The sequence below is a fragment of the Pipistrellus kuhlii genome, unplaced genomic scaffold (assembly GCF_014108245.1).
Source record: "Pipistrellus kuhlii isolate mPipKuh1 unplaced genomic scaffold, mPipKuh1.p scaffold_m20_p_26, whole genome shotgun sequence".
NCBI lineage: Eukaryota > Metazoa > Chordata > Mammalia > Chiroptera > Vespertilionidae > Pipistrellus > Pipistrellus kuhlii.
The window spans coordinates 8,032,273-8,045,792 of NW_023425525.1; the positions used below are offsets into that span (position 1 = coordinate 8,032,273).

General features: G+C 41.2%; 1 protein-coding gene and 1 long non-coding RNA gene across 2 annotated transcripts; one reads left to right on the forward strand and one right to left on the reverse strand.

Moving 5' to 3' along the window:
- Positions 1–609: 609 nt before the first annotated feature.
- Positions 610–9,247, forward strand: LOC118727837. The gene is made up of 3 exons (XR_006742654.1): positions 610–1,156; positions 1,998–2,080; positions 8,539–9,247. It is a non-coding gene; the product is annotated as an uncharacterized LOC118727837 (long non-coding RNA).
- Positions 3,133–11,978, reverse strand: FKBP14 (FKBP prolyl isomerase 14). Its single transcript, XM_036453814.2, has 4 exons — positions 11,570–11,978; positions 9,327–9,478; positions 5,940–6,067; positions 3,133–5,472 (listed from the first exon to the last, which is right to left on the reverse strand). Exons 1-4 carry the CDS (start codon positions 11,821–11,823, stop codon positions 5,314–5,316), a joined length of 693 nt encoding a protein of 230 aa, XP_036309707.1. The 5' UTR covers positions 11,824–11,978; the 3' UTR covers positions 3,133–5,313.
- Positions 11,979–13,520: the final 1,542 nt, after the last annotated feature.

The window sequence follows — 13,520 nt, forward strand, 5'->3', positions numbered from 1 at the left end:
AATTATTTTTAGAATTCAAATGATCCATCAAGCCCTTTGGAGATTGCTAATTTAGACAACCATAAATTATATCTTGGCAAAAAGTATAAAGTCCTATTCATTATATTTAGGTGGTGGGTTTCTAAATTCAATTATTCAAATGTGTCATTTCAATGGTTCCCATTCCATTTCAAATAACAGTTAATCAGTGTTCTGAACCTAGTTTTTTGGATTTTTTAAAAATTATTATGTATGCATTACCCTCACTGCTCTGCCTTTAGGAGCCATTGGTGGCTTCAGTGTACTATACAGAAAATTTAAAGGGGAACTGCTGATTGTTCATTTTGTGACTATCAAAGAACAGGCCTGAGGATTCTGTGATGACCTTTGGGAATTTCCACCAATTCTTCCTTACAGATATGTTTTCCTAGTTTGCCTGTATGTAAACAGTCCATTTTATGCTATGTGCAGTGTTTTGTTTTGTTTTAATATAGCTTTATTGATTTTAGAGAGGAAGAGAGAGATAGAAATATCAATAATAAGAGAGAATCATTGATCAGCTGCCTCCTACACACCCCACACTGGGGGTGGAACCTGGAATAGAAAGATGTGGATGAATGTCACATGTGGATGAATGTCATAATGTTCCCAATTTCTAACCAGAGGTAAAAAACAAACAAACAAACAAAAAACCTAGATTTAGAGTTATATTAACATAAAATGCACTCCACCATGCCTGCAACAAATAAATTAGAAGATGCTGTAAGAAACTGGAATTAAGCCCCAATGGGCCCCCGACCCTTTCTTCCTTCTTTAGATTAATGAAAACTGTCCCTCACCACCTCCATTTACATTCCTGCAACCATTTACCAAAAAGGGCATTATCTCGAGCTGCCGCAGGGTGTGATTTTACCATAAGTTAGTTACATGACTTGTAAATGCCCAGAAATCCCCACGTGGCATATACTTCCGCTGTTACTAGAGACCAGGGGACAGCATTTGCTTTACTCCAGATTTTTTATTTTATTTTAGTAAACATCTCATGTCTTTTGTCTTTAGGCCATAAAATAAGACTGAGTTTGCCTAGCTCACAGGCCCTCGGGTTGGCTTTGAAGATCCGGAGCTGACCTGTCCTCGCTGGAGGCATGGCATCCCAGCGGTGTCACTAGCAGCCCAGGTACAGGCGGATGAGGGCTTGGGGCTTCCAGGAACCTCCAAGTGCCCTTCCCTGTTCCTCAACTTCCTCTACGTACTGTCACGTACTGTGTTTTGTGTGTGACATTCAGCCACATCTTTCTATTGTGATCACACCCCCGGGTATTCTGTTTGAGACATTCTAGATTTTTAAAAAGCGGTTCTTCAATTTCTAGCTAAACTTAATTAAACGGGGTAATTATAGCCGTGCAGAATAACCAGGAAAAGTAGTACAAATACAGCTTCCTCTACGTACTGTGACACAGTACTGTCACCTACGTACAGTGTCATAGCCAGCCACTGAGTCCCTTCGACACACCTCCAGCTCAGGCGGTGAAAAAGGTTACTGTTGGTTTTATCTAGAGAACCACTAGGCGATTCAACCTAAATTACAGCTTCACACTAAACTGAAAGACAAAATTTCAGAGGGGAAATCTTGTACTAGATAGAGCATTTCAATAACTGTCTTTAGTAGGAAACTTTAGGTGCGTGCCGTATATGGTTTGTATGTGGCATATAGTACACTATATATACACATACAAATTTGCACATGCATAAACCTATAGGCACCTCTATATTTTAAAGAAAAGTTTTATTTTTTTCCGAAATCTCTTGACTGTATATTCTTCTAAAGAAATGAGTGATAGGTAATTCTGAAAGGAAAAAAAATAATACAGAAGAATAATTTGGGGGAAGTCAAGGCTCTTTTCTCCCATCTAGTAGGGTTATTAATACAACGATACTTCACTTTTTAAAGAAAAAGGTGGAAAAATATATTTTTTTTCCATAACATCGCACATAACATCTCTGTTCTCCTTTTGTAGTTTATAAACAACTCTGAGAAGTCACCCATACGCTCAAGTGCAGGGAGGAGAGAGCATGCTGATATGGAAGTAGCAGAACAGAGGTAAGCCATATCCTGTATCATGAATCAGATGAGAAATACAAATTCATTCCCGCAAAGAAAGTTTCAAGTAGCTCGTCTCCGATCTGATTCAGAAGTCGTTTCCTTGTTGTTTTTACAGCACCCCAGCACTTCATTTAATTACATACGGTAACTTATAGCACTAATTTACTCAGTAGGCATTAATCATCGTAACACCCACCCATGACACACAATAAAATCCCAAACCAAAACAACAGTGATAGCCCGGAACAGGTTTGGCTCAGGGGCTAGAGCACATGTGTCAAACACAAGGCCCGCGGGCCAAATCCGTCCCGCCAGGCCTTGCAATGTGGCCCGAACCGCGCTGTCATCACTGCACTCTGCTGCGTTTCCATCACAATGACAGTTTATGACTGTTCAGTAAACCATTCGGCCCACGATTTAGGCTGGATTTTAGATTTTGGCCCCTTCTCTGATTGAGTTCGACACCCCTAGGCTAGAGCGTCAGCCTGTGGACCAAAAGGCCCTGGGTTTGATTCTGGTCCAGGGCATGTACCTTGGTTGCAGGCTCCTCCCTGGCCTGGCCCCTGGTCAGGGGGCATGCGGGAGACAACCAATCAATATCTTTCTCTCACATCGCTGTTTCTCTCTGTCTTTCCCTCTCCTACTCTCTCTAAAAGATCAATGGAAAAATATCCTCAGGTGAAGATTAACAACAAAAACAATAACCCACAAAACAACAGTGATAACTACCACCATTAAACAAACAGAAACCCCACATATACGTACTCCAGTACTCAACATTCACTATTAACTCCTGCTTTCAATGCTCAAGGTTTAATGCCTATTTGTTTCAAAACAATAGCTTTCCTTACAACTATATCTAAACAGAGGAATCAGATTCATTCCAAGCGTCATTATACATGTCCCCAAACTACCTGTCCATCTTCCTCACTTGGTTTTTATATAAAACCTAGGAAGAACAGTTAAGAAAATCAATGAAACTACTGAAGAAATTGAAGAATTTTTCAGAAAAGCAATTCTTTTCCAAATAATCTTTATTTTCTAAAAAAAAAAAAATACCATAACACAGTCCTACAAATTTAAATAGGACACAGCTAGCAGGATTAATGAGACCAATGATACACATGTGAAGTCACAGTTGGTGTCTGATTATTCCCACAAATGGAAAGGTGCAAAGAAGTAAATAAACCAAAGAAGGCAGTTAACTTAAAGACAACCTAACCTAGTGACATGTTTTCATTTCTTACTTGAGTCTAGATGTTTATTAGATGGGAATTGATACAAATCCACATGAGATGAAGGAATATACTGCCTGAATACTCAGAATTCTTTTTACTTCTCTTGCTCTGCAGTAGACAGCGTCAGTAATGTTCCTACAAAGTAGCGTCATAAGGCTTTCTGTAAGGTGACTTTGAACTCCTGTAGGTTGAGGAAAAGAGCAGTGAACTTAAAAAGTTTTCTAGCCATAGCTGATTTCGCCAGAAAAAGGTGTTAGTGAGGAAAACGTCAAACAGAATCAGTGAAAGTCGTCTATATCTGATGTAATAGTTGTTCATAATTCTTTAAAGAAAAAAAAAATCTAGAGCTCAACAGGAATGAAAGGACTAAGATACACATGGGGAACCTCACACCACACATGGTTTTTGAGGCAATTCATTGCTGACCCCAAGATTTTTCAAAGAAACCAGAGCCGTTTCTGGAGCATGGGGAGAATTCTGTGGCACCAAACATAGCCAGTAAAGTATCTTCAAAGGATAAGGACCCACATTGAAGAGAAAATTAGGAAAGCAAACTGAAGAGAAAATTAGACCCAGTAAAAGCAAAGAAATTTTTTCTTTTCAATATAGGTACAGGGCAGTAAGAAGATAATGAACTTGAGGACTGAAATCTGGCTCAGTAAGTTAGCTGTTGCCTGCAGTCACAACAATCTCGTTGAATGACAATTTCCTCACCTATAAAATAGGTAAAGTCCACCAGCTTTTTTCATGGACTTCAGAGCAATGAGAGTTAAAGTTAGTGATACATTTGAGATCACTTTGTAAATGATGATACTTTTTTTTTTTTTTAAAGAGATAGGAAGGAAGAGAGTGAGACATTGATCAATGAGAAATATCAATGGGCTGCCTCCTTCATGCCCCCTACTGAAGATCAAGCCCACAACTCAAGCATGTACCCTGATGGGGAATCAAACCAGTGACCTCTTGGTACATAGGATGACATCCAACCAACTGAGCCACAGGGGCCAGGGCTAAAGACTATTCTTAGTAAATGGGGAATTGGATACTTTTTAAACTATTGAGGATAAAAGCCAATTGAAGAAAACATAATAAAATTATCAAACTTTTGACCTTATTCAATAGCAGCTACTGAATGGGGCAGAAATGGGAAAATTTTGATTGGTTAACTAATCATGATATGTTACTTTAGTATAATACACTAGTTATAGATTATTAATTTAAAAACCAGGAAGGATAATTGGTTAGCTATAAAAAGTAAACACGGACTAAATACAACTTTCTACCTAATCTACAATATTTTGACACATTTTATTAGGAAGAAACAAACATAAATAATTGGTTCTGTTTATCATGGTAAGTCAGTAGCAATCAGGAACCAAGCCACATACTATAACTTCAGTCCTGGGCAGAATGTTCAAAGTATACACACTTATAAGTCATTAACTTTATCAAACACTTCAGCATTGCACATCTCCTCAGTAAAGCAGTGACTGTTAACAAATAAAGTTCAACAACCATCTTCCTGTAGCTTCAAGCAGAGAATCAAAGGCCAATAACACTTTCATTATAACATGAAAACAGTAAGCTTTGGCTTATTGCAAAAAGCGCTGCAAATGTCGGTATCTAACTTAGCGAAAACGGGGGGAAGCAGAGACAGAGGGTGCTGATTTGTGATATACTCGCTCTTACGTTGGACAAGGTCCCCGTTGTAATATTTTAAAGTTACAAATAAGACTTCATAGGTGAAAGTAGAAAACGGTCCAGACTTCTCCTTATTCAAAGATAAAAACATTTTTTCTTCCCATTAATTCGCCAGAAAGAAATGGGCACTTAGAAACCCTAAAGGTCTTTAAATAATATTCAGGGGGAAAAAATATTTAAAAAAATCAAAGCAAGAACAGAATAAAATACTGTTAAAAAACAAGACTTTCTTTAAAAGACGGTTTCCGGCTCTTTAAAGATGGCTGCTGTATAAAAAAGGCAGATGTATCTCTATAACTCGTCATGTTTATATGTAAATTCTCTGGCAGATATAAATCCATCCTTGTCTTCATCTTCTTTATCAAAAATATCCTCCACCAAAACATCGTGATGACTTTCATTCACCACTGCACCATGCTTTTCAAACTCCTTCTTCAAATACACTTTAACCTACAAAATGATGGTCTCGTTAATACTTCTTACTTGTAAGACACCTGTATTGAGTCAGTCAATAATATCACAGACTGGACTAGTAGCTCATTTAATGATATACAACTGCTTTATGGCAACTATTTATCAGGATATCTATGTTTCTTATGCAATAACTCCGAAATGGGAATTGTCTTGGCAAAATGGATCTTTCAAAAACTTAGGGCAAGACAAAATAGTCAACCTTATTTGATGCATTGGAGGGAGAGAGAAAAAGGCAAAAGAATAAGTGGTGTTTTTAAAGTCTCAAAATCTCTCTCTCCAAAATAATGATTTCCTATGAAAAAGTCCATTTTCAAAGCATAGGCACTTAAAGAAGTTTTATACTGTAAATAACATTTTACCCAAATTAAAAATAATTTTTCTTTAAAAACATATTTCTAAAAAAGAGTGAAGGGAAGAAAGAGAGAGGAGGAAGGAATAGTCACCTCATCTTTAGAGAGTTTCCAGTCATCATTAAGATCCATTTCTTGGAATGATTCATGGGATCTTGGTCCATTTCGAATCTCCAGGAGGTCGATGTTAAATATCAGTGTGCTCTCTGGGGGTATTTTACCTAAATGGGAGGGGGGGGGGGTCAGTTGAATTTAAAAGATCCCAAATTTTGATGACAGAAAACCTATGGTACTGGATGAAACATTCTTTTAATTGAATTAAATGAAGAGCCCTCCTAAGATTATCACATATAATGGAAATTACTTATAATCATATTTGACTCAAACAAATAGAATAAAGAAGAAATAATTCAAATTAATAGATGAAAAGCAGTCTGATTTTGGTTTTGCGATTAGAAATTGTTCTAGGTACACACCCATGCCCACACACACATAGCTAATGGCCTGGGGTATTAAAATTTCAAATGCAATTAAGGTACTACATATTATAAGTCAAAAATGACTTAAAGTGCTTGAGATATTTCAGAGTTAATTATAGTACAAGTGATTTACTAACTTGAGTCAGAAAGTCCTGACCTAGAAATACATATCATCCTGCCGTTTCTGCCAATGGGGGCGGTTTATAATTGGCTGAGCTCCAGTGTCATCCTATCTGGGTTTGCAGCTTACTCCTGCCTCTCTCTAAGCCTCAGTTTCCCAATCTGTAAAACACAAATGACAATAATGCCCACCTCCAGAGTCTGTTGGGAAGATAAAGGAAGGTAACTCCATGTAAAATACTTACCATTTTGCTTGATAAATAGTACGCTCTCAATATACGTTACTAAGATATAATTCTCTTGCAGGCTTTACAAACAATTCAAGCCTGGCCAGTGTTGCTCAGTGGTTGAGTGTCAACCCATGAACCAAGAGGTCACAGGTTCAATTCCCGGTCAGGGCACATGGCTGGGTTGTGAGCTCAATCTCCCCAATTCCTAGTGAGGGGGATGCAGGAGACAGTGTTCTCTCTCATCGATGTTTCTATCTCTCTATCCCCCTCTTTCTCTCTTTCTCTCCAAAATAAAACTGTAAAAAAAAAAAAAAAAATCAGAAAGGATTAACAATTTCAGAAAGTTAGGCCGTTGCACGTATATGGAAGAAATTTCAGGAGAGGGGATAAATTAAAACACATTGCTGAAAAGGGAAATTAAAAAAATCTTTGAAAGTGAGAAGAGCATTGTTAAAGTCCCAGGGACTTTAAATTTTTTTATTTTTTTTTTCTGGGAAGTAAAGACAATTCTTTCAACTGTTTCCTTATAACTATATTAACATACAGATCTAGATAAACACTATAAATACTTCTTAGCCTCCCCATCCCACCTACTTCCACGAAAGGGCATTTGTAAGTGCAGAAGGGACAAAACTCACACAGCGTGCCGAAGTCTTACCGTCGCAGATCTAGACAGAGAAGGGCATGCACTGGGTCGTCGGGGAAACGTGCCTTTCCGAAGGCGGCATGCAAACGATGCTACAGGCCTACAGAACTAGCGTTAACACATATTCGCAGAGTTAGTTTCACGTTGGAAGGAAATGACTCCAATTTACTTGTTATAAAGTGAAATTGAGTTAAATGCAGGGTAGCTAAAGAGTGATGGGCTAGTGCTATGTGTAGAAATATTAAAGGTGAGAAGATAAAGATACAGGAAGGTGAAAGAATACATTTGACCATCAGAGAAACACTTTCTAGATAGTTGATTTCTTTTTCTCTTAAGAGGATTATTATTAAAATAAGGAACTACTGCATTTTCCGGCGTATAAGACCACCTCCTAATTTTACAGTTAAAACATAGGTTTAGGCCTATATTCACTGTATAAGATTACCCCCCCACTTCAAAGAAAAGACTTACTTTGCCATCAAGATCTGCAGGTAATTTTTGTGCAATTTTGGTCTTTTGCCCCCGATTTTCAGTTGACTTTTTTCGTTTCAAAAGTCGTCTTATATGCCGGAAAATATGGTAATTTATTAGTACATTCCATTCCATGCATAAGATTTATACAGCAAGTTCAACTCCCATCTTAGAATACATAATTCTTCACATAGGACCCCTACTTCCTTCCCAAGAAAATGGGACTAGGGTTCCCACTTTGTAAATGGTTTAGTAAACTTTAGACCTAAGGATACTGTGAAGTCTATATTCCTTTTACCTCCGAGTGGTTCTTCATTTTATTCTAATGACTACTTAAAATTCTTTTCCCCTTCATTATATAGGTAATAGGTGCCCATTGCAGAAGATTTGGAAGAGGTAGAACCAGAAATAAAAATAGCTCCCAGCCCCATCATTAACATTCTTATTTATTCTTTGTGATTCACATTGTATGTGTATAAACTTTTTTCTAATACTTACTATCATAGTATAATATATACTATAGCTTTATTTTCTACTTTTATATAAATATTATATCATACACATTTTGAATCTACTTTTTTAAAGCTTTGAAATGCCATTTTTAAGTAACTGGGTCATATTTTATTGCACTAAACCATTCTCATTATATGCTTAAGTTGGTTCCAATTTTGTTGCCTTTAGAAGCAGCACAGGAATGGACATCGCTGTTCACAAATCTTTCCTCTGATACCTGTTTATTCCCTTAGATTCGATCACAACAAAGGAAATATCGGCCACAGGCACATCCTGTGCTTGAAACACCTCCTGGCCTCCTGTGAGCAGCCCGTTGGAGAGCTGCTCAGGCTCCCGCCCCAGCCGCAGGTGCAGGGTCCGCCCTGGGCCAGCGAGCACACTTGCTTCGGCTCTACTAAACTCGTTTCATGTCACCCCATCCGTTTTCTAGGTTAAATCATTAAAAAATGTATAAGTTTTGCTGTGGGAAACTTCAGTTGAGTATCACATACTGCCCACATCTATTAATAAAATGGCATGTGATGCCTCCACAGCCTATCTTTTAAAGGTCCAACTCATCAGCACACGTATGTTGAGTGAGCTTTCCTTTGCACTGTTAAATACATTGGTGAGTTTCCCTGGGGGAGGATGCAAAAGTTCTGGAGACCGACAGCGGTATATGTGCACCGCAATGTGAATGTGCTTAATGCCACGGAATGGTACACTTAAAAATGGCTGAAACGGTAAATATTCTGTTATGAATGCTGTACCACACACCCATACACAGAAGAAGCCATCAGATTGAACAAGGTGGATAATACTAGAGATTTTTTCATTGCTAGCTTAGTTGGCCATTTCAAATTTGTTAGCTTATGGCTTAAGTCGGCCATTTCAAATAATAAGCAAGACATAATGATATTTCCCAAAGAAATACAAATTTTCTATTTACTGCTAGAGGGAAAACATACCTAGTAGCTACAGTGACTTCTGTCTCCTTTAGAAAGAGCTCTAGTGCCACAGGAAAATGTGGAATGATTATTACCTTTTCCTTCTTTCCCATAGCCCAGGGCAGGGGGAATGACGAGCTTTCTCTTCTCTCCCACACACATGCCCTTCAAGCCCTGGTCCCAGCCTTTGAGAGCCTCCAGGATGCCCAGGGTAAACCAGATGGGCTGGCCATTGTTATGTTTGTGGCTACAATAGGAAGAGAACACATTAGAATATTTTAGTAACTTTTTTATTGTTATAGTACACTCTCCCCACCCATGGTGATTAAATTTGGAAACTAATGAAAACAGCCACACACACACACACACACACACATCAATTTTATGATATAATTCAATTCACTGCCCAAATTTCTTGATGCACATTTCACTGTTGACTTAGCTAGAGAAGTGCAGATGGCATAATAATAAAAACAATAAACAAATATTATTTTAAAAATATGTTACTGTTTTGTTTTTGTTGTTTTTTATTGTTGTTTTTTGAGAGAGAGAGAGAGAGACAGAAGTTTGTTGTCCCACTTTTTTATGAATTCATTGGTTGCTTGTTGCACGTGCCCTGACTAGGAATCTAACCCTCAGCCTCTGTGTATCAGAAAGATGCTCTAAGCAACTGAGTACCTGGCCAGGGCTTAAACCATTCAACAATTACTTGAGCATTTACCATATACCAGATATTATCCCAAATACTTCTCCGCTTTTAATTCTAACAATGATCCTATGGGGTAAGTACCATTTCCCTCTGCAAGTGTATCTTGTAGGTGAGGACTCTGTGGTTAAGTGCGCCAGTATTTGACTTAACTACAAAGTTCAAGGTCTTAATCACAAAGGGATGCTGTCCCAGGAAGGCTACGAGGAGAAGAGGGAGAGAAATAGTTAAAAGTGGGTGACAGTGGATAGAGCATTGGCCTGCGGACTGAAAGGTCCTGGGTTCGATTCCGATCAAGGGCATGTACCTTGGTTGTGGGCACATCCCCAGTGGGGGGTGTGCAGGAGGCAGCTGATGGATGTTTCTAACTCTCTATCCCTCTCCCTTCCTCTCTGTAAAAAATCAACAAAATATATATATTTTTAAAAGTGGGTGAGTTTGGGGAGGAGGATGGGGGCTAGGGAGAATTTACCCTCCACAGAAGCTGTTATTGATTCTTGGCCCACACACGTGTCCATCCTCACACAGACACGGAGAGTCTGGAGCACAGCATCTTCTCACACGCCTACAAACTCTCCTTCTGTACAGCCTGCGGACAGCTCTGTAGCTGGAAAGGCTGCTCTTCCACCTACCCCACCCTTTATCCCCGCTCAGACCCTGCCCTCCTCTCCCCGCTGAGGGGCTTACTGTGGGGCTGTGCAGGAAAGCCTGGAGGAATGGCCTCTTGAGGCCCGAGGAAGAAGAGAAGGGTCAGGATATACTGGCTCATCTAAAGGAAGGCCAGCCCGAGAAAACCCAGCTGCAGAGCTACTGGGGGGCTTGAGGGCTGAGTCTCAGGGAGCTCCCTTTTGGCACCATAGGAAAGGGTCCTTCTAGCAAGTGTATCTAGGAGGTGAGAAGGGAAGGCACCCTACGGGGTTTCATTAAGTCTAGAGAAAACCTATTACTTCCTCTTTTCCTCCATTTCTCCCACGATCAAAGGAACGTTTGTTCCAATTGTAGGAAATCTGGGAAGGGCAGGAAAAAAGAACCCATCACCCAACAGACCGCAGTTTGGGCACATTTCTTGTCTCCGCAAAGGGGGTTAAGCCTTTATTTATTTACCACAGAGGCTGTGGTTCTAGAAAGAGCAAACATGCTTTGTACACGCGCCCATTCATGGTCCTTCTTCACCATTCTCCAGGCAGGCAGTTCCTGACTACTGACATACACGGAGGCTGCAGACAACAGTGCCCTCAGCAGTTACCAGACTTCAGGAGCAAACTGCTCAAAAGCGGCCCAGGACTCTCACCTGGAGTCCACTTAGAGTTTTGGTTCTGAGACATGGAGGACCCTAGGTCTAATTTTTATAATCACTTTATAATTTTCATAATCATCAAAATTATTTTCTAATAATAAGGGGTCCTTTCTCTTGACAACCTGTTTCCCATAAGACCTGCAAAGATCTCCTTACATAAGATTGGCTTTAAACCATTTCCTTTCCCCAAAGGAGAAAATGAGGGATTTCAGGGGTTTTTGTTTGTTTGTTTTGTTTTATATGGTAAAACTCGGTGCACGCTAGTTGTCCTGCCCAGGGGCTGGGAGGGGTGGGCGGGTTCTTGGTTGCCTTGCCTGCGGGGCAGGATTACTTACGTGGAGTGAAACAAGGAGCCATCCTTCTCTAAGTAGCCTTCGTAGTGGACCAGCATCAGGTCCCCGCCTTTGGTCTGGCGGTGGCAGATGAACGGCTTCTGCAGCACCTCGATCTTCACCTCTGGCTCGGGGATCAGCGCCCCGCTCAGCGCAGGGACCAGCAGCGTCAGGACCGAGCTCCACAAGAAGAGCCTCATGTCGCCGGAGCGGGAAAGAAACTCCCACCGACACAGAGGAAGGGCCCCGGACCTCATCGAGTTAAGGATAAAAAAGCTGATGGCTTCAGGACGGCGGCCTCCGGCAAGTTCATGACTCTCCCTCCCTAGCAACGTGGCACGTTCACCGCCGGCTACTTTCCCACGCGCGGCGAGCTCGCCTCCAAAGGGTTAATCCCGAACGCCGAGCCGGAGTGGCTCTGACTGAGTGGGCGTCTGCGAATGGCGGCCTCCTATTGGCTGGAAGTGCTGTCGCTCAGGCGCCTCCCAGCCAATGACGTTGCAAGGATGTAATTTGCCGCCCTCTGGAGTCGGAGCCGGGGCGAACCACCAGGAGCGGTCCTAGAGCCCGGCGGATGAAGGGATTCCGCAGCTGGGAATTTTGGAAGAGAGGTGCGGGGCGCGGAGCTACCACGGAAACTCCCCCGGCAGATTTGCACGTGTCAAGTACCCCGACTGAGTGAGGTGGAAAGATTCCTGGGGTCTTGTGAAAACTGTAGAACTTTCCGGAAATACTCGTTTATTCTCGCCGTGGGTGAGAAGCCCCCAAAATTTCACAATCCATAGACTCCTGCGATTGCTTACTATGTAACTGATGGAAACGATGAAGGCTTACATCGTGCTGTAGGGTTCCCAAAGCGCGTTCCCCTGCGTGATCTTTACCACACAGCCTGTAGGCAGGGTCTTTTATCCCTTATGAAATACGTATAGTTAAGCTAGGAGAGATCAAGAGTCCAGTTTAAGGTTATTCAGCGCCGAAGCAGTTGAGCTCCGCCTTCAAATCAGGTCTGGCGCATTCTACAACGTCGTATGGCCTTATGGCTACTAATAATTTATCACTTAGATGTTCTTACTCCAGAGGATCGATAACAGCTTCTGTTGAGGATAAGCACGTCACACTTCCGCTTTGAGAAGAAATGGTAATCCTACGAGTTAACATAGGTTCATCTCAGCTGAAAATGTTTCAGTTTTACATTTTCCACCTAATTTCAAAAGCAGTACGTGTTCATTTTTCTTGATTCGGAAGAAACTGTAAAGCACTAAAGCAGGGTTTCCAGTTAGACTGCAGGAGCTGGATTCCATTTGAATTTCAGATAAACAACCAATTGTTCTGTATTTTTATCTGCTCAATACGGCAAATAAACCTTACACTAAAGAAAAAGAAAAGAAAAAAAAAAGGGGGGTTGGGGGAGATCGCCTATAACGCCGCAAATAATTTTTTCATGTTGGTCCATGTTTCTGTGACATGTGCCTAAAATACTTTGGATCCCATTGTACACTTTGTTTCGTAACCTGCTCTTTCCACTCATCGGTAGTGAACATTCTCCCTGCTCAGATATCCTTGGCCCAGAACGTTCTCACACTTTCATAGGAACCCCATGCAGATTACTATTTGGGAGGCTGGGGCGAGAGGCGAGATTCTGCAATTCCGACGAGCTCCCAGGTGATGCCAATGCTGCCGGCCACGGACCACATTTCTAGGGGCCAGGCCTTAGCATTTCGACATTGCATTCACGCTGGCCACACAGCATTCTGTAGCGAACCTCCCGTCATCTCCGTTAAGCCCTATTGTTGGGTCCCTCGAATGTGCAGGACCAATCGACAGCCTGGACCAGAACCCAGGGGCCACCTCATCAGGGACCCCGCGAACCCCCAAACATCGCGAGGTGGGACCCGACCTATCTTTTGCACCGTTCCCAGGGAGCGCTCCCCACACCGGTCCCACCCAGCGGCTT